At 40.7% G+C, this 24,617-nt stretch overlaps 3 protein-coding genes across 4 annotated transcripts; all 3 read left to right on the top strand.

Moving 5' to 3' along the window:
- The first annotated feature begins 9,398 nt into the window (after positions 1-9,398).
- LOC139444019 (uncharacterized) lies at positions 9,399-11,061 on the top strand. The gene is made up of 4 exons (XM_071224921.1): positions 9,399-9,635; positions 9,819-9,947; positions 10,081-10,248; positions 10,765-11,061. The coding sequence occupies exons 1-4, from the start codon at positions 9,476-9,478 to the stop codon at positions 10,992-10,994; spliced, it is 687 nt and encodes a 228-aa protein (XP_071081022.1). The 5' UTR covers positions 9,399-9,475; the 3' UTR covers positions 10,995-11,061.
- Positions 11,062-12,988: 1,927 nt separating this feature from the next.
- On the top strand, positions 12,989-15,770 carry LOC139443298 (uncharacterized). Of its 2 annotated transcripts, none has more exons than XM_071224274.1 (5): positions 12,989-13,098; positions 13,744-13,988; positions 14,168-14,306; positions 14,933-15,102; positions 15,496-15,770. In XM_071224274.1, the coding sequence occupies exons 1-5, from the start codon at positions 13,049-13,051 to the stop codon at positions 15,705-15,707; spliced, it is 816 nt and encodes a 271-aa protein (XP_071080375.1). In that variant the 5' UTR covers positions 12,989-13,048; the 3' UTR covers positions 15,708-15,770. The 2 variants fall into 2 exon arrangements, with proteins under 2 accessions (XP_071080375.1, XP_071080374.1); XM_071224273.1 differs by having other exon boundaries at positions 13,018-13,098; positions 13,714-13,988.
- A 1,534-nt stretch (positions 15,771-17,304) lies between these two features.
- On the top strand, positions 17,305-22,386 carry LOC139442459 (uncharacterized). Its single transcript, XM_071223268.1, has 5 exons — positions 17,305-17,342; positions 18,571-18,821; positions 21,075-21,201; positions 21,704-21,870; positions 22,175-22,386. Exons 1-5 carry the CDS (start codon positions 17,305-17,307, stop codon positions 22,384-22,386), a joined length of 795 nt encoding a protein of 264 aa, XP_071079369.1.
- The last annotated feature ends 2,231 nt before the right edge of the window (positions 22,387-24,617 follow it).

Raw genomic sequence — 24,617 nt, 5'->3', positions numbered from 1 at the left:
TAATTTTAATAAGGATTTTACATCATATGCCCAATTACGAATTCCATGTTTTTCATTCATTGACATCATATTATAACATTTCCTTGGTCATCTATCGAAAGGCATTTTAAGAATCTTGAATTTAACATATTGAAAATATGTACAGTGATACACGTCAACATTCACCACAAACCCCTCGATATACAGTGTGTTACGCCAAAGAATCGTTTACATATAAGTGGACCAGTTCAATAGGTCTGTTTTCATTTTGACCCCATACGTCTACTCCATATAAAGGAATAGGTGTAATTTTGCATCAATTATTTAAAAAAAAGTTTTTGTTTGGTTGGTGTGTTGTTTAACGCCGCACTCAGCAATATTCCAGCTATCTGACGTCTGTCTGTAAATAATCGAGTCTGGACCACACAATTTAGTGATTTATATCATGAGCATCGATCCACGCAATTGGGATCGATGACATGTATCAACCAAGTCAGCGAGCCTGACAACCCGATCCCATTAGTCGCCTTTTACGACAAGCATAGTCACCTTTTACGGCAAGCATGTGTTGCTGAAGACCTATTCTACCCCGGAATCATCACGGGTCCTGTATCTGGTGAGCAACAGTGCCTACATGATTATTTCAACTGTGTCTGTTCAAAAGACATTTTAGGACCAAGACATTAAAACTGCCCCAACTGCGTTGCAAAACGAATATATTTTTTACACGTTTTGTTTTGACTGATAAACAGCAATGTTAATTCAAAATTAACATGTCGTCTTTGTTGGTGTCAACAAAATCAGAAAATGCACTGTCGTGTCACAGCTGGTTCTTCTGGTCCATCGTCACGATATGGCTGAAATATTGCCGATGTGACGTAAAGCATTAACACACTCACACTCTTCTGGTCCATTGATGACTTGATTGTCTGGTTTGTGAACAGGCCGCCGTCTCATGGCAGGATTACTGCTGTCGGTGTGATGGAATATATACTTAATTTTCTATGCAAATTGTATGAATTGCGGGTGCTACTGGTAGGATCAGGACATGCTTACCCTTTTCGCGAATACCTAGTGTCTTTTTCACTAATCCATCATATTATTTTCGCAGCTATTTTGCCCTTTACGCCAAAGGGAATCTGTTTCGGCTGATGATCGGGATTATTCTCTGGTGTTTACGTTTTCTATTATTGGTTGTCATCTGAATCTCCTCCTGAAGACCTGTTGTTTTAGTTTCGGCGGGTAATCAAGACTGGTTGTTCTCTTGTATTGACCTTTCATATTTCTCTTTCTTCTTGGTTCTTCCGATTACTCCTCGTTGGTAAATTAGGTCCAAAGACCCCTGCTATTACCACCACAAGAACCTCCTAAAATGGGCCCGGGCTGATTGTATTTACCTGGACGCATTTACGTAAAGCTGTAATGCCTCTACATATGTCATATAACAAATTGGATGCTTTCTTTCACCCACAGGACCTGCATTGCAAATACCGCATTCATAGAACACTCCTAATTCAGACGACCCGTGGAGATCCGGGGTAGAATAGGTCTTCAGAAACCCATGCTTGCCGTAAAAGGCGATCATGCTTGTCGTAAAAGGCGACTTACGGGATCGGGTGGTCAGGCTGGTTGTTGATGCATGTCATCGATCCCAATTGCGTGGATCGATACTTATGATGTCAATCATTGGATTGTCTGGTCCAGACCCGATTATTTACAGACCACCGCCATATGGCTGGAATATATTTATGAGTGCGGCGTTAAACAACAAACCAAACCAAATCCTAATTCAGACACACTGACACACCCAGTTACATGCGTGGTACATGTGTACATGCACTATGTGTTTGAAACTCCATCTTGGTGTACTAAAATGCTTCGGGCTGGACAATTCTCTTTAACGAATATACATTTAGGCCTTTGCTTATTTCTTCAAGAGAGGATAAACATATTTTCATAAACTATTTGCAGATCACGGAATGTAATACTCGATTGCTTGCCACATTTCTGATTACATTAGAATGCTATAGTTATAATGCAGAGTCCTCCTTCATGGAAGTGAACTGAAACATAACCCTTTTTATCAGAATTGTGTTTCTAATCAACCTGGTGGATTCCCTCTAGATCCAGCAGCTCTAGTAACCCACGACCGATTAACATGCATAGGATGACGTGAATCTGAGATAATGAAGAAAAAAGGTGTCATTGCCGATCAGAAGTGGATGCATCAGTCCAGTAAATCTATTATGTGAACGAAGTCACCAACTTTGACGTCATTAACAATGAATGCCGTCACCTCTGCATTTGCGAAATAATTTGCCTCTTCGCAAACAATGAAAATAAAAGAATAACTTACATGCAGCAGAAAGTTTAATGCCCAATTAATTACTGAACATATCTGTTCGATAGCCTGACCATTATGATAAGTATGAAGTAAAATTCACTGAACATTCATTTTTATAATTTGAACAACATTGAAAGGATGTTCTTCGGATGTTCGGATGTGGGGGAGTGTGTTATTCCATCTGGAAATAACAAAATGTTTTATTTCATAGTGACATGAATTAACAAGCCCGACTTAAAAACGCAGTCCCTATTTTGGAGATATGATTCGGCTGCTTGAATCAAGTAACGGTTAACGGTAGCTCTACATTGAAAACAGTAATGACATCATAACCATGATATATAACAACAACACAATGCGTTCTACCATGACAAATCTTAAACGCTTAATTTTAGTGAATGTATTTAGTGAAGCGGTATGCGTTGAAGTTGATGTTAGTCAGGCTGAACTAAAGAAACACCGGTTGCTATTAAACGAACATAGCAATTTACTTCCCCTAACATTATTATTTGATATCATTATTACATTTATATGGAAAGCATTGAACATGTTGAGCATAGCTTCTTAAGACAACATGAAGTTGACACCCCTGAAGAAAATTAAGAACGGTGTGCAAGGCTAAGTTTTCACCTCACTTCAATCAATGACACGCAAATTTGAAGCACAACATATGACGCCATAGTAGGATATAGAAAAGCACCAGAGTTTAATTTTTTGTTGTCCCTTCAACTACTCTTTTACAATTATTACCTTCCGAGATGATAATGCCCTCAAATCAGCTGTTGCAATCAGAGAGGAGTACTGTGATTTGAAACTTCTGATTGACCAAACAGATTCAAGTATTTTACAAATTAATGGTGTAATGTCGATTTGTTTATTTCAGGGGGTTTACTCCAATTGCTCAAACACCAATTGGAAAGCAGATGGTCTTAGATGACATCAAAGGAGAGTTGCTGAAGGGATCTCTGCTATCGTACAGCATCTACACCACGTACTGCCAACCCAGGCCCAAGAACTATACCCATATATATTTAGATGCCGGGCCTATTGATGGTATGTACACGCGATAGTGAACAGACATGTTCTTAGGGCCAACTTTACATGACAGTTGATAGCGGTAGGACAAGATATGCCGAAACACAAATGAACACAGACCTATATTCTGACATGAAACATATATGCGTGTCTGTCTATAACATTATTATCTTATGTCCTCACAAATATCGAAAATGGTCATTGAACTGATAGTAAAAAGGGCGAAAGACTCCAGCTTATAAAGGGCCCCCAGTTCTATACTATCCCATCCTTGTGGTGAGATTTGACCAAAGAGGCACGGGTGGTAACAATGAGTCACCTGACTGTGGGTCATCATGTCCGACGGTGTATATCGTAGCTTATGCTGTCACTCATTCCCAATCTCGATTTTGACAGTAGCCGTGATATCGCTGGAATATCGCTGACTGCGGCGCATAATAACATTCGCTCGACATGCGCCCCTCCGTGGCTGCAAAGACACCTAATGATGAGTTGTCTCCCTTAGCTTATTCAACACTGATGGCTCAATGTTAACGACGTTTTCAGTGTATCGATTGGATCCAGACGGGAGCGTCGTTTTCACCTACCAGGTTTTTAAGTGTGATCAACTATCAAGATGCCGTCATCAGATGACATCAATTTTGAGAAGTACACGTTTTCTCAAGTAAAGGGAAACGCAAGCCTGTTATTAACAAAAAAATGCAAGTACACATTCGGGACGTTTAGCTTCGGTGTATATGAAATAACGTCCCCACAAACTTGATATACTCGTTAGTTTGTAATTAACACATATGTGTGGATTACGATGCATAAAATGTCTTCTGCCCTGGTAATATCGTTGTTTCGTTTTTCAAAGGAAAAACTGTCGTTGCGCTACAATACGATCACCTTGTGGAACGGGGCCTTTCACCTCAAAGTTTACAATCACGTCACAATAGCCGCTAACGTAATTTGTGGAATTTTGTTGCAAGAACCATCGGCGGAACAATGTCATGTGACGTCAGCCTAGCAAAAGGTTCCTGGGGTCATCGAGTGTGCATAAGCTACTCTCAGTGACCTATCATCTCCACACGCAATGTCGTTGAATAAGCCAAGGGATGTTGAGGGCTTTCAATATTTGTTTGTGAAACGTGTTCCGAGAGTACATAAGCACGCGTTTTGGTATTACACAATGTGTAATACAGCTGTATGTTTATTAAACGGGTGATCTCACGGGCAAGTAATAAAAGTTATTTCTGTATAAAGGCCATAGTCCATCCTTATAAAAACGCACTGATGAAAGATAAACATAACATTAAGGTTGCATTTTCTGATAGATAGCTCATGTCATTTAGAGAACTGTATTTAGACTACAAGTTTCCAATATACAAACATGTACTTTTATGTCGCACTGCTATTTCAACTGATATCATGTGATGGCATCGTTATTTTACATAACATTGAAATATGGACAAACCTATAAAAGATGAACACCATCACCACTTTCCTGAAAACTTAATAACTTATCCATTTCTTGGTTTCATAATTCATATGTTTAGAAGGTAGTTCGTCTATTCCTTGCAAACAAAAGAAACGTCCTATACACCCGAAGGTTTCCATAAGTAAAATAAAAGTATGTAAAAGCGATTTCTACCCCTTGTCTTTGAACAGACAAATACTGTATCGTGACGAACATCCTGGGAATACAAAACATGAGCACACCGGTGTGAAATATTTTACAAGCGTTTCACATGATGTACTCTCACGATGATTCTGATCCATGGACATTCTTAAGTGACACAATACTAACTCAGTTAATACATGTCTCTTAATGCACAACATTTCAAACTTATATTTGATACGATTTATGTAGTAATCAACAAATTAATATCATTATAATCTATAATGCATTGTACTTCCTCGTACTAATTTTTCTAGTGAGTGAGTATGGTTTTACGCCGCTTTTAGCAATATTCCTGCAATATCACGACGGGGGACACATGAAATGGGCTTCACACATTGCACCCATGTAGGGAATCAAACCCAGGTCTTCGGTGTGACAAACTAACGCTTTAACCACTAGGCTACGCGACCGCACCTCTGTCTTCTAAATTAAACTAGACATGCATGTTGATGATACTGATCTCATACCTACGATGGAAGTACTAACTAACGTGTCCTATCACTATAAATATACACATTTAGTTTTATTGTCTGTTACGTTATTTGTCCTCTTACTGTATGGGGCGCGATGCCCACAACCCCGAGATCCTTAGTACGTGTTTACTATTAAAGGGCAAGTTCACACGGAAATGAACCATTTTTTCTTGTACTTTTTCCACATTAAAAGTGTTAACATAGAAGTGTCATAGACAAAAATATAAAAACATCATATTTAATTAACATATTTTTTGCACTAAAACGATTCATATTTTTCACATTTACCAAGTGTTCTATTTCCATAACAAAAACACCATGGCTTATGCCCCTTGCAATATGACGTCATTGATGCCAATTGATAAACATTATGACGTCATCATGCTTTTTTAGAGCCGCTTCACGTGGTGTAGGTACAGTTTTGTGATTCTAGCATCTCAGATGCCAGCCAGAATTGTGTTATGCTGAGACACCACTGCGCCGGAGTGTGTCGTAGACCATGTTGTTTTACCGCAAACTGGTCCTTGATATTTTTTGCGTTGGGAACAGACAGGGACCCAGTTGAATTGGCACCAATTACGTCATAATCTAAGGGGGATAACTCAGGCCTATTTCGCTCGTAAAACGAAGGCCTCATAACGGCATATCACTTTCACACTATTGTGAGCTTCCTACTTTCACTGTGAAAAAAAATAAGTGTATATTTTCAAACACAGATACTAACTAATTCTAAAATTGCGTTTTGTTTAGAAAAAGAAAGAAAGCGATTTTTGCGTGTACACTTCCCCTTTAACGTTATTTCCTCAACAGACTGACCCAGAATATCTGATTCACGGGGGGTAACTCTATAGTGCTTCCCGACATGATCAGCACTGGGTATTGTTGATAAATGTCTGACCTAGATACACGCCACACCTAGATTAGGCCGGCGACTAACACGACAGTTGACCAGCTGCTTTATGATGGTGCTCACTGCTCCAATACTCCTTCTCCTCTTTGCCAGTGTGATCAGGTAAATACTTACCTTACCGACACCCCAACAAACAGACTGTATCCACCTGTGTTTTTGTAGATCTAGGTAGCCCTGATATTGCTATTCTATCGACTACACCTGACTTGGCAAACCTTTGTATTTCTACAATGTCTAGCAATGCTCGTGTCGTTAGTCCTGGTATTCATATCATATCGAGTAATGTTTATAAAGGAAGTCCCTATGGCACTACCGCCAAAGGTATGAGCTAATGTTTAAGTAGGTTGATTTTCTATCTGTAAATGCTTATTTAGGTGGATCTTGATTTTACAGTTGCATCGACCTATGCTTATTTAAGTAGTTCTGGTTGGTTATATTGACCAGTGCATAGGTAGTATTGTATTTGCGGTTGTATGGACCTGTACATCACTATGTAAACTACCAGGAAAAAGAAATATACTTTACATTTGAAAATTGGATTTGACCCAAAAAGTACAAACGGAATCAAATCTTCACTCGGCTGAAAATAGTTTGGAAACACTGCGATGATACCCGTATCAAATACATCACCGTCGAAAAATCATTTCTTGTTTGGGTGTATACTCGCTTTAGCCCGCAGGATATGTCACACCATAAAGCACGGCTTGTCCCAGATCATATCTTATCTACTTATCATAGGACCTCACTATGCCATCATTTCTGAAAATATAACAAAACAGTTCTGTATTACCCATGTTCATTTACATTCCAAAAGTACAAAACATATTATTATCAATATTATACCTTTTGCAATTTATTAACAATATCGCCACATCTGTAAAGATTATTAGCCGAGTGTCTTTTCGTATCGTAAATATTTTATAATAGGAGTATAATATCTTCACTTTTTGGGAACGTTATGCAATTATAGTTTTTTTTAGCAAGTGCATGTATGCATCACATCCATATATAGAGATTACTAAAAGTAGTTTAGGTAGTGAGTGAGTGAGTGAGTATTGTTTTACGACGCTTTTAGCAATATTCCAGCAATATCACGGCGGGGGACACCAGAAATGGGCTTCACACAATGTACCCATGTCGGGAATCGAACCCGGGTCTTCGGCGTGAAAAGCGAACGCTTTAACCCCTAGGCTACCCGACCACCCCTAGTTTAGGTAGTGACCTCATTTGCATATATATATATAGATAGATATATAGATATATATAGATATATATAGATAGATATAGATCAACCGCATTAAGTAGCCAAACTACTTCGAAACTATATTATTTTTCTGAACATACATTGTACGTTCATTGCTAAAAGGAAAGAGCTTATTATACACCCTTCACTCACACACGCAAAGTAGGCAACGCGTGACGAAGCACCATGGTGCTTGTGGCGAGAAGTTGGTGGACTGCATTACAAATTACGAGTACATTTGGCATCTTGGGATACATCCCAAATTATATAGGATAGGGTTGCCCGCTTTACAGCAGGAACCAATTTATCCATTCTGCTTTACAGCAGATGGCTTAGTGTCCTCTTTACAGGGCAGCGGTTGCTGCATTGGTAAGCAACATGGTCATCCCAGATAATTCACTGGGAGAGAAACAGCCGTCCATTGAAGTACAGCAATGTTATGCTGCCTAAAAAATGTCTGTGACACCACGTGCAACGTTTGGTACCGCAAACGTCCCTGCATTTGCACAAACGGTAGAACCTGATCTCGAACGATGTCGTCGCGGTAGCTTATGTCATCCAAATTGGCAAAAACAGTGATGAGTCGTGTTCTCCCATTAATTGTGATGCCTCCCCATGCCCAAAACTGACGATGCAGTCCGGATGAAACCTGAACTAATCATTGAACGGTATACTGTTCCAGTCTTGTCTTATCAGAAACTGTCTACACCAAGTTAGGCGTGCCTGACGGTGACGTGGGCGAGATTTGGGCGTACCGCTGGACGTCAGGGTCAGAGATTGTGCTCCCTTAACCGGCTGTATACAGTTCTGTCACAAACTGGCCTCAACCCAGGAATTTTCCGAGCTGTTAATCTCTCAGTTTGGTACAGATTCCGTAGATTCACTATCCGAATATGGTTGTCTTGTTGCCGTGACGACCGGCCCATGACAAGTCATGCGTGTTACCCTACTGTTGAGATAATATTTTACTACGATGAACATTATAGTGTCTGGCAAATGTTATTGCGTCGTTCCTGTTTGCAGCATATTATTACCCACGGCACAGAGACGATGATTTCATCAAGCTTGTAAGGGGTTGAACAAAAGTGTTTTTTATGAGCAACTGATAGCTAAACAAGCATGTGTGCTGTTCACATTAAAAACTGCATGTGTGAATATCAACAATCCAAATGGTACGCCGTGCAGGAACAACCACATGCAAATTTTGAATCACGACCTTAAAGAGGAGGATATGTCTTCATGAATATGTATTGCAAGATGCATTATTTCATTTCAGAATAATCTTTTTGTTATTGAACTGTATTTGAAGCACAGTTGATATATATTATACCATGGTGAGCCTTGAAATGCGAAGACCTATTTAGAGTCCACCTACAAAACAGCAATAATTGAATTGAAGCTTTATGCAGCCTGAACGTATTGTGTATAAATGTACGTCATATCAATTATAAGCATCTTAATAAATCCAAACTGTATTCACAATAGCAACACTGTGCATTACTGATTTTCTTGATCTTCGGTATCTTAAAAAGTACTAATTCCAAAAGCGGATTAGCATTACCCTGTCCCGAGCTAAAATGATTTGTAATTATACAATAAACGAAAACACATCAATAATGGTTATTGAAAATCAGTTTGACAGTACTGCATCGTCATTCCATTGGCCAATATCTTTATAGTTCGAAACTTAACATGCATAGGATGACGTGTCTGTTTGTTTCAATCAACCAGCAGTAGCAGCAGCAGCGCTACTTACCCACGACCACTGCTACCTGAAGAAACAACTGATCACTTCCTGGCGGGGGCCCTGCTCAGTTACTCTGTCAACATGACTGGCTGCAAGACGGTGGCCCAGACATCGCCTCCCATCAAGACAAACGACTTTGGAGACGACATCAGACACGGCCGCTACGTCATGTACGGCCCTCTCAACAACCTCACGTTCTGGAGACAGCGTTACGTGGATGACAGACACGAAACTAGAAGTGGTGGGTGTGACACTATCTGAAACTATCATTATGCATTTCTTGTGGTTTTTCTAAGTTGGCATAAACATGTTTCTGTCACAGGCAATCTGACACACATTCAAACTCAATGGTCAATAACATAATTTGAAGATATATTTCTGCTTTAAGAGTTCATTCGTATATTTTCGTCATCCTCTTACCCAGGACCCACGTCCCGCCTCACTGGTGTTCAGATGGATGCCACCGGCTATGCTTACGTCTATATAAACGACTATGACCCAAAGACGTTGACCAGAATGGCCTATCTTCACATGGAGTGTTGGGCCATGACAGGTATATTCGACATTTCGTATCTTTACTTCTTTCGCTGTAATTGAGCTGTATTTCCTCCTCTGATTCCCCTTAATGACTTTGAAAATAATGCACAATTTAGAAAAAACGAGTGATTTTTAGTTTAATGTTTCAGGGTTTACACCAATTGCTCAAACACCAGGAGGAAAGCAGTTAGTTTTTGATGACATCAAAGGAGAGTTGCTGAAGGGGTCTCTTCTATCGTACAGCATCTACACCACATACTGCGAACCCAGGCCCAAGAACTATACCCATATATATGTAGATGCCGGGCCTATTGATGGTATGTATGTGATGCCGTTATTCTGTCCTGTGTTAATGCTAAGGGTATTTCTAGGTTGGATGCTATCTGTGCAATGGTTCCCCAAACATGTGTTGTCAGCGATTATTTTTTCCGTGTATTTTTGTTCCATTTTTTCCGTAAGCGTCCCATTTCACATACAGAATAAATTCGTCTACTACGAAGGCTTTAGTGTATTACTGTGATGTTAAAGCACTTGCTTTTATTGTTTTAAACCTAAAACCCAAATATTTCATCATGTCATAGCAGAAACACATGCATATGCCAAAATACGTTTAATAACAGAGCACAATAGAGTTACAGCTTATATGTCCAATAAGAAATACCATTATTCCTTTCTATCAGGTTACCATAATATTTACACCGAAGAATGATCATGTATTTGTTGTTTATTACCGTTTACGGTGTGCATGGGCGCCAGTTGTAAGAAGAGAAAGCGTCACATCAACTCTAAACTTATTGTACTGATAGCTAAGTGAATGTTAACGACATTTTCAGAGTATCGATTGGATGAGGACGGGAGCGTCGTTTTCACTTACCGGGTTGTGAACAGTAATTTATCAATGGATATCATAACAATCAAGATGACGTCATCAGATGATATCACCTTGGAGAAGTACACGTATTCACAAAAGGGAAATCCAAGTCAGTTAGTTACGAAAACATGCAAGTACACAATAGGGACGGTTGGGTTTGGTGTGTATAAAATAACGTCCCCACAAACTTGATATGCTCGATTGATGGCAACTGATATGTATGATTGTACTGTGGTGAATAAAGCGTCCCCTGTATATGATCCGATCATGTCTTGACTTTGTGTTTAACAAATAGCTATTACGAGGGGCGTTCAATAAGTTTTGCAACTTCTATAAACGACCAAGTCGAAGAATATCTTTTGCACTTTATGTTTTAATATAATCTCCATTGACCACAATACACTTATTCCATTTGTCCTTCAAGCTTTTAATACCAATTTTATAAAAATCCGCGGATTGGCCCTCTAACAACGCCTCTGTGGCAGCCTTTATGTCCTCGTCATCCTGGAAGCGTCTTCCACGTAGGGCAGATTTCACTTGCCGGAACAGGAAATAGTCACTGGATCTAAGTCTTGGGTGTAGGGTGGGTGATTAAACTGTTCGAATCCACATTCACATATGGCGGCCTGTGCAATTCTTTTGCTTTGCATCTCTTCTTGGTAAGGAACTTTATTACAGCGCGTTGTTCATGTTTGAGAGAATCCATGATTGTGACCACCCTTAGGTGAATGAAGCCATCACATCTAACTTATTGTTGTGTCTGGAACTTGTTATGACACGTGTCAACCTGATGTTATGACGAGTGTCACACCTGCCACAAAAATGACCAAGTTGCAAAACTTATTGAACGGCTCTCGCAAAAATGGCCACAAGAGGTGCACGAGTCGCTATTCGGCTTGTCCCGGAATAACACGAGTTGGTCACGAATGTTTTTAATGTGCATGTCCTATGCTGTGAACTATGCATAAGAGCATCAACTACTCTTAGTGACTGTAACGCTCAACTTGCATCCCAAAGGGCGATTGATGATCAGGAGATAGATTAACAATCTTAATAATTCCACAAGACATCGTAGAAGGCGTGCGGTCGCCTCCGAAGTGGATAGAACGTATGCCCGGAAGGGCGAAAGGTCGGAGATTTGATCCCCGGCCGGTACTTGTTGTTACCCTGCCTAAATGATAGACATGTAACGGGCGTCGCATGAATGTTTCGATAACTGAACATTAGTTAATTATTGTCAACAATTATCAGTTATCAATGAATTCACGCGCTGACCACATAACCTATATTGTTTACAGATTGATCAGTCTCCTCACTGTGTACACAAGAAACCATTTGTCAAGAGTGAGTGAGTGAGTGAGTAAGTGAGTATGGTTTTACGCCGCTTTTAGCAATACTCCAGCAATATCGCGGCAGAGGACATCAAAAATGGGCTTTAGCAACTAGACTACTCCAACTACTCCAACGCCCCCCCCCCCCCCCCCCCCCCCCCCCTCAAGAAGGTCCTACGTTATTATACGTGTTGGGAAATTCATACCTCAAATTGAAATGAAAACGAACAAATACCTCACCATAATACTTGTGAAGAACACGAAAATCCTGGGGAAATTAATAGTGTATTTGAAATTGTATTTTCTTTTAAATTTTAGTATCTTCCTTTCTATTACAGTACTGACACCCTGCAGCCAATGACGAAATATGTACATATATTGGGTTGTAGACTGTAAATATGCGACGCGAATACATTAAATTTGTATGTCATGGCCTTTGATTTAACAAACAAACAAACAAACAAACAAACAAAACAACCGTGAAACCTTTACGGCATTTTGATAAACCAATTAAATTTCCTCTTATCGTCTTATCATCCACAGGGTGTGTACAAATTAAATGTCACTATGTCAAGTCTTGTCACCGGGAATTGATTTTGTGAAGCCTGCCAATGTTCCTGCTAGCTGTCCTGTGTGTATATCATTTCACTTAGGTATGTACCTATGCTCTAGGTTGTCTATATATGATCCTCTACATGGTTGTATCTAACCTATATAGTCTAGTATATGCTCGCTTTGTGGAACGGGGCCGCTTTACGTAATATTAAATTTCTAAACTGTTTGCACATCAGCCATGTTACATGTATTGAATGTTACAAATACCATCTCGACACAAACAGTAGAAAACGGGTTAGTGGGTCGTTACAGAAATCAGATTAAATCTAATCACCTGCTGTCGTACACGAAGGCGCCATCATGACCCGATCGTGCCATTTGACCATTCTTCTGTTAGGTATTCCTCTGGGGTATGTTGTACGTTGTGTGGTATTGTTTAAGATATTGTAAAGTGTTTAATCGTATTTTCTTTCTGTGCTTAGTTGATCATACCCAGCGGTCATTCGGTAGGGGAATTGAAGTATTTCATGTGGGGGGGGGGGGGGGGGGGGGGGGGGTGGAGAGGCCTAGGGTTAGTAGACTGAACGTTTGATGTAAGGGTGTGGGTAGGTGTCAGAGTAGGTGACAGAAGATGGGAGGTTTGGTGTCAGATTGGTGTTGGGGCTGGTCGAAGCCGGGGAAGGTGGGAGGGGGGTGGGTGGGGGTTGGGGTTGGGGGTGGGGAGGAGGGGGATTAGAAAACGATTGGCCAAGTTGAAAAGGCTGTGCTGTAATTCGCTTTAACGGGTAATCTTAGAGTGTGAGTTCGAATTTATGCCCCTTTGGAAGTTTTTCAGTCATATCACGTATGTGGTTTACTTTGTTAAAATCAACAAGAGCGGATATGGTGCCGACGAACAAAGAATTATAATCGGTACAACTGCTGGATTCGATCCTGATCTAAGGGGAGCAACTCTGCATAACGAATCCTGAGAATACTGATACCTTTATATTTACCCTCTCACTTTTGCCTTTAGTATTATATAGACTTACCAGCACACATATTTTACCGAGAAGTCTGCCTGCCTGGACGCCCAAGCTCTTGACTCCAGGAGAGTTCCTAGACTACTACATCAACGCCGCAGCTCTCAGCTACTTCGTGAACATCAAGCAATGCACCAACGACATCTACAGCAACATTACGATGTATTCGTATGGGGATGTCATCACCAATGGCTACGTGACCAGTTACCCTACTGGAAAGTTCATCTTGACGTACAGCTCAGACAGGGAGGTCGACGGGAGGCACCTCAATCTAACTGGTTTGTAATGCCCCATTAGACCGCAACTCTACAACCAGCTGACTCACACAGACACACGCGCACGCGCGCACGCACACACACACATACACACACATATACACACGAACACAGCAATCCCTACTCTTCAACTACAAATAATTCAATGTAGGCTATAATAATAATTATCTTGTTTTATACAGGTCCTGCTATCAGGTCAACAGGCATTGCCCTTGACGACTCACCAGATGTGCTTGTGGGTATGAACGACATCAATCCCGCTACCGGAAGTGTAATGGACCAATCACAAGTTGTCTGCAAAAACGAGGGAAACGACCAAGGGTGCTTATTCGTAAATATATATATATATATATATATATATATATATATATATATATATATATATATATATATATAGAGAGAGAGAGAGAGAGAGAGAGAGAGAGAGAGAGAGTAACTCTTCTGTGGATGGTAAACGGATAGATTGAACTATTACATATATATGATATATGAGGGCGGTGGGGTAGCTTCGTGGTTATAGCGTTCGCTCGTCACGCCGAAGACCCTGGTTCTATTCACCACATGGGTACAATGTGTAAAGCCCATTTCTGGTGAACCCGCCATGATATTGCTGGAATATATATATATATATATATATATATATATATATATATAATAAAATAATAAAGTCCACGTCATCTTCTTTATATCAGTTTCATACATAGTACTTTCGCTCTCTCATGACAACTCTTCAGTGAAGATGATGGACTAACGTGGCCTTTATTATTTTATTATATATTACATGTACACCGAGTGAACATTTACCTCATTTTTGTATATATATATATATATATATATATATTGAGTGAGTGAGTGAGTATAGTTTTCCTATAGTTCCTTGAGAATCTGAAATTAAAACTGAATTTGGTAAAAGCAGAATGTCTCACTCTTCCTCCATTCTTCTTCAGGGGTTTTCAGTTGTTTGCTCAGACGCCTAAAGGAACTCTACTGACGACGTTGAAAGATGTTCAGATGTCGCTTATGACTGGGGGGATTGTGTATTACGTCTTTGATATCTACCACTGCGTACCTGTACAACCATTAGATGCCAAACAGTACTACGCTGGAAGAATCGTAGGTACGCAGAATCACTTAGTAGACCCCCGTGAACATGAACACATTTTTTAGTATTAGTAAACAGCTGCTATGTTACATGATTGAAAGAGTGAGTGAGTGAGTGAGTTTAACCCCGCTTTTAACAGTATTCTAGTTCTATTCCGTGTTAATCCAGCAACCAAATCATTGTAATTCTGCAACAATACCGCGCTAAATCCGTAACCACATCGTTCTTATTCCGTTACAGTAAAGTGATAATTCTGCAACTGTCTCTACCGCGTTTATTAGGCTAACGTATGTCGATAGTACTTCAGAGGTTTTACGGACCTGAATTGAGGTTAGAGGTATTAAGTATTTTCAAAACAGGCGTTATGGCATTTAAAACTACTTACTCTTTCAACATGCTATTTTTCAGATTTTCGGATCAACAAGAAAGGAGCAATGGTATTTTCGGATCGCCTCCTTGGCCTGGGGTTCATTACAGTCTTCAATGTTGAGCTGACGTCAGAAACTAACGTCACAATTGACATGTACATGTACTCGCGACAAACATCGGAGTCAACCCATTTGGCCAACAAAAAATGCATATATGGAGATACACTTAAAATCTACAAACATTCTCAGTAAATTAAGTGTTTTTGTTCACAAATCAGTTGATAGACCAATAAAATTACTAGTTTCTCCCTTTGTTTGTCCCAACATTTGGTTTTACTTTGAACTTTACATGTTACATGTGTTTCAATTATTTTCATTAGGACCGCCGCCGTGGTCCAGTGGTAGAGCGTCCGCCCGGAGAGCGGAAGGTCCGGGGTTCGATCCCAGGCCGCGTCATACCAAATGACGTTAAAAGATGGTACTTGTTGTTACGCCTGTCTGGCGCTCGGCATTAAGGGGCTAAAACAAGGACTGGTCGGCTCGGAGTCAGTATACTGTGTCTGAGTTAGGTATTCATGTTAAACTGCGGCATGGTATCTCAGTGGGCTAGCACTATAAATCGGCCGGAATAGTACAAGCAGCCACACACATGACTGGTTCTAGTTTGAATATTATTGCAAATTTACGATAATGCTTACTCAACGAATTTACAGAAACACAGATCATATACAGACATTGACTGCTTAGAATTAACCTGCTCAACCAAATGCCGGCTTCGGCCTTTAATTGAAGATAGTCTGGTGCCTTTTATCACCTTACACGATATACGGCTTTTCCATTGGACGAGAGGTCGGTCACATGACCGCGAAATTGACGTTCATAAGTGTATGGACGACACAAATTGACGTTCATACGTTTTTCACGAGACCGTGTTCTTGAAATGACGTAAAGACTGACGGACTACTTCCACATTTCTGGAGAAACCCCTGGGAATTCCTTAGCACGAAAACATACATAAGCGTTCTTTCTGATCAACATGCCGACTCGTACCCTTCTCATGGCCATTTTGGCGACCGGGTTCCGCCTTAGCGCAAACGGGCATACCTAGAACATTTGTCTACTCGTTGCGTACTGGTTCACATATGTTTCACCATAAATTATATGTATTTCAGATGCAATTTAAGGAACAACGGGACATGCGGAATTATACAGTATGATTCAACACATTTAACTATGTCTTGTCTATGTTTTTAGATGCAAGACATATGTAAAATCAAAACGTATTCCTGAGGGATTCTTTGACGAAGTCATACGCGCATTCTGATTGGTTTGTCGTATTTTCCCACATAACATTCATCGATAGGGGTGGGGTTGGGGTTGGGGACGAGTAGGTCTAGCAGGTAACGGAAAGGGGCGAGTGGTGACGAATGCATTTGAACATACCGTATTTCCGAGGTGGATCGCTGCCCCTTGTTGAAACCATCCGCAATGTTTAGATGACGATTTGCCTACATTGTTTTGATCATTCATTACGAGACCCTGCACATATATTACAAATGCTGACAGTATATTGCTTTCATTTATCACTATGCAAAGCTATCAGATATCAGAACATGACCAATAGTAGTTACCCAGTACAGGAACAATGGTCCATATGAACCTTTGAACATATAAACCAGCAACTCATCTTCTCATGACGCGTCACGTGTGACAGCCGGTAGTATAGTGTTCCCAACACTCGCAATCGAGAAGTCATTGATACCACCGGTTATCTACAGAAGCGACTCAACACCCTGGATTGTCTGATAAAGAAGACAGAGAAGTATATATAATAAGGGCACGTGTTGACATGGAAACCTACCTGTTGGTGATCGCTACTGGGCTTATGTACGTGAGTTAAGCATAAGAAAATGTTGTATGATAGACATCTATTTGCTGTATAGGGAACTATTGTTTATGGGTTCCTGTGCTAAATTGGCGCTGATTATGTTTGCTGGCACTATACCCGTGCTCGTTGGTTTCACCAAAGTGGTAAACGACTGAGAAATGCTTCACTTCAGGCTTTCCTCTCACACCAAGGTGACGCACCGTGGTATAACTGAAATACTGTTCAAAGCGGCGTTCAAATTCTCTGACTTAAACATCATTGTTAATACTTTTGAATAATATCATTGTCTTTCTCTTAATTTTTCTAAAATTTCCCGTTATTAGTCCAAGGACACGGAGTGTTATAACCATTTCATTTATAAGAATAACAGTTGCTGGTGATTGTGAAATTATTGTTCTCTTCTCTGAACTCTTTAAACGTGTCGTTGGGAGAAAACAAGTAATTGTGACACCTCAATACCTCGATATATATTTGGGGCCATCGATAGTACACTTTACCCGTTGTTCGAGACAAGTGTAGTGTCGATGCGGTGTCAAGCAAAATTCAAGCACTTACTTTATTATGCAAATTCTCTGAGTTGCGGGCGCTACCGGTAGAGCAGGACATGCTAACCCTTTTCTCAAACACCTGCTGTCATAAGTGATTTTCAGTCATCCATTTATATAATTTTCAAAGCTATTTGGCCTTTTACGCCCAATAGTATCTCTTTGGGCAGAAAATCGAGGCTAGTTATTATCTGGTGTTGACGTTTTATAGTTACCATATCCCGGATTACTTAGTGGTAATATAGTGAGATCGTCTTAAATTATATGTAATGATGTAATGAGTTCAGGTTAACGAGGTTCCAGACACCTTAAATAAAGAAACGTCATCAACGTTATCAGTAGTTAGTTTTCCACACTTGATACAGAATCACGAAACTTACAGGCCGCTGGGACAAAACTGGGATAGTGCCAACGTTTGCGTTAACCTCCATTGACGCATTCACTCACTTCCCAAATAACCGACATTCTTTCATGACTTTGAAATAGTTTAAGGTCAGTTGTTGAATCAGTTTCAACGGTATTAGCAAATGTAGGTTGTTACAAAGTGTTGAGTTGCGGTCCCTGAAATATATAACGTATGTGACAGTTACGTTTTAACAGAAAGCACCTGCCCTTGAAAATCGACTTTAATAATAGAGACTATATTACAAGTGTTTGAGCGACCATGTCCCATTTTACCAAGGTTAGGCGGGTGCTCCTGCAAACCATCACAGCTATCATTTGGAGATGCTATCAAGTTTCTACAAGTCGGGGGGCAGATATCCTACGACTTGAATGTCAGTAAATGCAGCAACAGTCTGCCCAAGCAGATCCCATCCTTCTCGTGGGGGGACAGGGTTGACGACGCCATCATCTTTGACGAGGGAAGTGCACAGTTCTCAGTAGAGTTCTCTATCACCAGGAAGGTCAACGGGATAAGATATAACCTTACAGGTAGGTATTCACCCCTTCTAGGTTACACACAACCAAATGATCTTCCATAGACTTCTATAGCGACGTTATCTTATTTTTTAAATAATTAAGAGCTATTACCTATTCGTGTGTGCATAGTTTGGCCTTAGAGCAGCAATAAAAACAAAAAAATGACCAGCTCAGCCATCTACTTTTCTGAGTACAGGAAGCTAAACACACCACCCGCAGTTCCGCACCAAATGTCACCTACTTGAAAATATCTTTGGTCACATTCAGCATAAGTCATCATGTTGAAAAAGACAGCACTCAATATAGAAAAAACATGGTCAGTTTTAATTACTTGATGTATGTACATTTAAAATACATAACAATTCTTACACAATACCATCAAATCACAGCCTGCATATATCTATTGATCTGCACTAAAAGCTACGAAAACGGAAAAGTCACATCTGGTTCTGATTTAGTGTAGCAGAAACTGTACTCCATGTACTGTTGAACCATGTCATCAACGAGATGGGGTTTCATCTTGAACTCAATCAAACGCATTAATGCAAGCCCAGCGCGTACAGATACACACATATATAGAGAGAGTCAATGCGTGTACGGTATATCCATACACAGGTGTATGAGTACATGTATATCCAGCGCTTGTAGACACATGTACATCTGTGCTGGAACAATGTTTGCAGAGACCCTTGTGTGTGAGGTTAAAGTATACACGACACATACATGCAGCTTATACACAATTCTATGAAGGTCATTGCATGCCAACCACATGCAGACACTATCTATGTCATTTTATACCCAGCATGTACAGACACCTATCTATGTCAATGTATACCCAGCATGTACAGACACCTATCTATGTCAATGTATACCCAGCATGTACATACACCTTTCTCTGTCAATGTATACCCAGCATGTACAGACACCTATGTCAATGTATACCCAGCATGTACAGATACCTATCTATGTCAATGTATACCCAGCATGTACATACACCTTTCTCAGTCAATGTATACCCAGCATGTACATACACCTTTCTCTGTCAATGTATACCCAGCATGTACAGACACCTATGTCAATGTATACCCAGCATGTACAGACACCTATCTATGTCAATGTATACCCAGCATGTACATACACCTTTCTCAGTCAATGTATACCCAGCATGTACAGACACCTATGTCAATGTATACCCAGCATGTACAGACACATATCTATGTCAATGTATACCCAGCATATACAGACACCTATGTCAATATATACCCAGCATGTACAGATACCTATCTATGTCAATGTATACCCAGCATGTACAGATACCTATCTATGTCAATGTATACCCAGCATGTACAGATACCTATCTATGTCAATGTATACCCAGCATGTACAGATAACTATGTCAATGTATACCCAGCATGTACAGACACATATCTATGTCAATGTATACCCAGCATGTACATACACCTTTCTCAGTCAATGTATACCCAGCATGTACAGACACCTATGTCAATGTATACCCAGCATGTACAGACACCTATGTCAATGTAAACCCAGCATGTACAGACACCTATGTCAATGTATACCCAGCATGGACAGATACCTATCTATCTCAATGTATACCCAGCATGTACAGACACATATCTATGTCAACGTATACCCAGCATGTACAGACACCTATGCGTGTCAATGTATACCCAGCATGTACATTCCGTACATGTACCTGTGTAGACCCATCTGTCTTCCCTGTCATATATCTTCTATATGTCTATCAAATCGTGTAATAGCCAGTGTTGTAGTATTAATGATATGCAGGTGACCCCGGATCAGCAGAACATGACGATTTAGACAGAGTGTCGGTCTACTCAGAATTTGTCAGTGTCATAAGTAAACATGGGGACACAAGTTTGGTTCAGTACAGTACTAGACATTCACATGTATCACGGTTTGTCAGCATAATTTGGAGTCAATATTAGTGCTGGTACCCGGAATATAGAGTTTTGATAAGAATGTTTGCAAAGACCGGAACTAAATGCAGGTTTATATAGTGGGGAAGTGCTCAGATGACAGTTTTTGACAGAGGTGTATCTGCACAGCAAATACACAGATATGCTTATGACAGCTTATCTCTACTTGGACAGAGGTGTATCTGCACAGCAATACACATATATGCTTGTGACAGCTTATCTCTACTTGGACAGAGGTGTATCTGCACAGCAAATACACATATATGCTTGTGACAGCTTATCTCTCTCTATCGCCGATGATCAGATCGCCCTGTAAGGTTCACTCAAGTATCCGTCAGTGCCGACCAAGTCTTTGTGGAGATCACGGACGTCAACGAAGATGCTCCCGCCTTTCTTTCAACCGGCTCTATTCAGTGTGCAAGTACAGACGGGTAAGGCCATCATTTTAGAAAGTATCAAATGCATGTCTTGAGACCTCTGGATTCTGGAGATTCTCAGGAAGCGATGTCAGAGAGCGAACAAAGTACTTGGCACCAACGTCTACATGACAACTTTGTCTATTTTACTTGGATGGGTGGGTAGGATGATGCCAATTGATATCAGATCATCTGTTTGACACCTAATGGAGTGCTATCTGCTAGTTGTTAGCTACTGGTTGCACACGGGGATATCTCTCCCTTTTACTCCCATTATACAGGAACAAGTAAGAGACCAAGGATTGTGAATACATACTAAATCACAGGAGACCTCACGCAGAATCACTACTTTTGATCCATCTGACTGAGACTAATATATCGAAACGCTTAGTTCAAAAGCATTTCTGCACATGTGTTCCTTATTCAGCAAGATGTGTTACGGTCGGCAGTTACCTAACATATCTCAGTATGTTACAAAGAGTAGAGGAACCCATATGGCTACAAATACTGCTTCCAGGGGTGTTGTTGTGAACAAGTTGTCCTCGCCAAGCGGAGAGGTGACCACCCAGGATGACCTCATCAGCCGCCTCCGCATGGGCTACGCCATGACCTACGCGTTACAGTGGGATAAGTGTTCCCCAGATAACACTACGACCAACCAGTGGTGGTCCGGGAGGATCTCAGGTGAGGGAAGGGGATGAAAGGGGCGAGTAAGTGAATGAAAGGTAAACGCGTGCAGGAGGAGCGAGTGAACGAGGGGGTAAATGCCGAGGTGAGCGTGTGAATGAGGGATAAGTGAGTGCTTGAGAAGTGAGTGAGTGAGGGGTGAACGAGTGGTAACTGAGTGCTTGAAGAGTGAGTGAATGTGTGCTTGAGGAGTGAGTGAATGGGTGGGGTTTTAGGTAAGGGAGACAGTGAGTGATCATATAGTGAATGAGTATGGGTATATATAATTGTTGACCTATAACGTGTATCTATTTGTTTCCAGGTTACCGGTTTGGCCACAATGGCGGCGTCAGCTTCACCCAAGTTGTAGATAGTGCCCAAAAGGAGTACTTCATCGAAGTCAGCGTCATGACGTCCAGTGTCAAAGTGCAGATGTTCGACATTGAAAGGTTACAAAGGAAGCAGGGTCCGACAGAAACTAGAATGTGTGCATTGGGCCAGAGCTATCGAGTCTTTACGCACCAAGACTCATAGTATCCCACAAACCATCAATAAAATGTGTCCCTGCTCGGTGCCGCTGCATCAGTTCCGTTTAATACTCTCAATCAATGTGTAGGCAGTCTTCAGGGACTGACCAATTAATATTCAGGGTGGGGACACACATATTTTGAAAGTAGTAAACACATCTTAGGGATTTGAAAATGAATATATATACATAGCAATACATGTAATGTTACGTCTGGGTAACTGGTATAACGTTGTTTTCAGCAATATCAGAGAGGGGAACACCAGAAAACAGCTTTATACATTGTACCCTTCTGGGGAATCGTACCCACGAGGAGAAAACGCTTTATCCGCTGGGCCACCCCACTGTCTCCGTAACGTTATTTATGTACGAATCGAAGCGCCTGCGTAGGGAGTTAAATACCCCCCTTCAGACTTTATACTCGCTTAGTTTCCATGGTGTAAAGTGCTACAAACACAAGAACATGTCCCCCTCACACAGGGTAAGGGTGTGATGAGTGCGTTTGTCTTATGTGACCTCTAAAATGGTTTGGCAGACACTATCGATCACCAGGTTGATTGCATGTGATTTTGCATGTTGAGTACCACAAAGCCCTTGACCAGTGTTTGTGCTCCCAGTCACGTTTTTATTCTATTATTTGCAGACAATACTAGCTTCGTTTATTCAAGAATTGACTTCACTTTGTGTGTGTTCTTTGGAGTATGAACCATCATAGAGGTGTATGAACCTCGCAACTTGCGACGACTTTCTTTCAATGTTTCGCACTCACCCAATGCAAGGTTCATACTCCAATGGCGATTATGCTTGTCGTAAGAGGCGATCGAGATCGGGTGGTCAGGGTCGCTGACTTGGTTGATGCATGTCATCAAATCCCAAATACATGGATCGATGCTCATGATGTCAATCATTGGATTGTCTGGTCAAGACTCGATTATTTACAGTCCAGGAATATTGCTGAGTGCGGCGTTAAAGAACAAACAAACAAACAAAAATCATACTCCAATGACCTCACACACAGTAAATTCTTATATTTCTTTATATCAATAGTTTAGACCTCGAGGGAGGTAGCGCTAGATCTATACGTGTGACTTCATGTTTACACTGACAGCCATACAACAACTAGAATAAAATAGTTCCACAAAAAGAGAGGTGATATGAGCATATGTGTATGATCAACCTGCTTTACGGGAACATATGTTTGTTTACAAGAAATGTATTCATGTTGGGGGGTGGCAAAGCCGACGATCATTGGCAAAATCCAAGATGGTCAACTTCATAACCAAAAGTCATAGGATCATGAATAAAGACTCTTTTATGCGGTTCTGACTTCAAGGATTCCAAATCCCATCTTTATTTTGACATAGAATTGCGTTTTGGTCCATTTAGTCGTTGAAAACATATTAAAACATACATACACTCATGCATCCGCTCCGTTTGATGAACTATTTTATTCCACGTTACGGCTGTCTGTGTAAACATGAAACAACACATACTGAATGAAATTGCCCTCCCTCGATCAATATAAAATATTGACGAAAATAAATTCTGTTCCAGTAATAACTTCATTGTTTACCAATAGGTATAATCATTCCATTCCAACCTACCGGATATGGGACCTACTGAAATAATGGAGCGCACGTAAAATATCAGCTAGATATAAGATTATTCCACAAATTCTGTCACCATCCTCTGCAACCACAAAATACCACAGCCCCCGTGTCTACTACCAGATAATGGAGTGGAAAGGGTTCAGTGTGAATCCATTCGTGGGGATGGCACATGATAGACGGACGTTGCTTACCAATACAGTCAGATCAGTCTGTAGCACCTCCAGCACTCTATGATATCATCTGCTGTAATTTCAAAAAGAAGAAGATGCACTTGCCGGAAATATGGTCTCACTTGCAGTGCTGTGTGCGCGGAATACCATGGTACGAGCTGTACCAATAAACAGTTACCAGACTTCTCAGGGGAGTCTCAAACCTTTTGAGACTTTCGAGGTGCATGTATATAATGACCCCTGCAACGTCTAGCTACAGCATTCACCGTGACAATCTTTCCACTGTTCGTCGTGACCCGTGAAGGCCCGGGTTAGAATACTCTCTTCAGCACAGAAACCCATGCTTGTCGTAAGAGGCGACTAACGGGATGGGGTGGGCAGGCTCGCTGACTTGGTTGATGCATGTCATTGTATCCAAATTGCTTGGATCGATGCTCATGATGTCAATCTCTGGATTGT

Source organism: Haliotis cracherodii, unplaced genomic scaffold (assembly GCF_022045235.1).
Source record: "Haliotis cracherodii isolate W230 unplaced genomic scaffold, xgHalCrac1.p SCAF_5, whole genome shotgun sequence".
Classification (NCBI taxonomy): Eukaryota; Metazoa; Mollusca; class Gastropoda; order Lepetellida; family Haliotidae; genus Haliotis; species Haliotis cracherodii.
The sequence above is the reverse complement of the archived record's forward strand: the minus strand, read 5'-3'. Positions and strand labels throughout refer to the sequence as shown.

Bases quoted from the DNA above. Each gene is read 5' to 3' on its own strand.
- LOC139444019 (XM_071224921.1), top strand. From the start codon at position 9,476: ATGACTGGCTGCAAGACGGTGGCCCAGACATCGCCTCCCATCAAGACA. The intron at 9,636-9,818 runs GTGGGTGTGACA...CCTCTTACCCAG, and splicing joins CAGACACGAAACTAGAAGTG to GACCCACGTCCCGCCTCACT. The intron at 10,249-10,764 runs GTATGTATGTGA...CGACATTTTCAG, and splicing joins AGATGCCGGGCCTATTGATG to AGTATCGATTGGATGAGGAC.
- LOC139443298 (XM_071224273.1), top strand. From the start codon at position 13,049: ATGACCCGATCGTGCCATTTGACCATTCTTCTGTTAGGTATTCCTCTG. The intron at 14,307-14,932 runs GTGCTTATTCGT...ATTCTTCTTCAG, and splicing joins AACGAGGGAAACGACCAAGG to GGGTTTTCAGTTGTTTGCTC. The intron at 15,103-15,495 runs GTACGCAGAATC...GCTATTTTTCAG, and splicing joins CTACGCTGGAAGAATCGTAG to ATTTTCGGATCAACAAGAAA.
- LOC139442459 (XM_071223268.1), top strand. From the start codon at position 17,305: ATGGAAACCTACCTGTTGGTGATCGCTACTGGGCTTAT. The intron at 21,202-21,703 runs GTAAGGCCATCA...TACTGCTTCCAG, and splicing joins CAGTGTGCAAGTACAGACGG to GGGTGTTGTTGTGAACAAGT. The intron at 21,871-22,174 runs GTGAGGGAAGGG...ATTTGTTTCCAG, and splicing joins GTGGTCCGGGAGGATCTCAG to GTTACCGGTTTGGCCACAAT.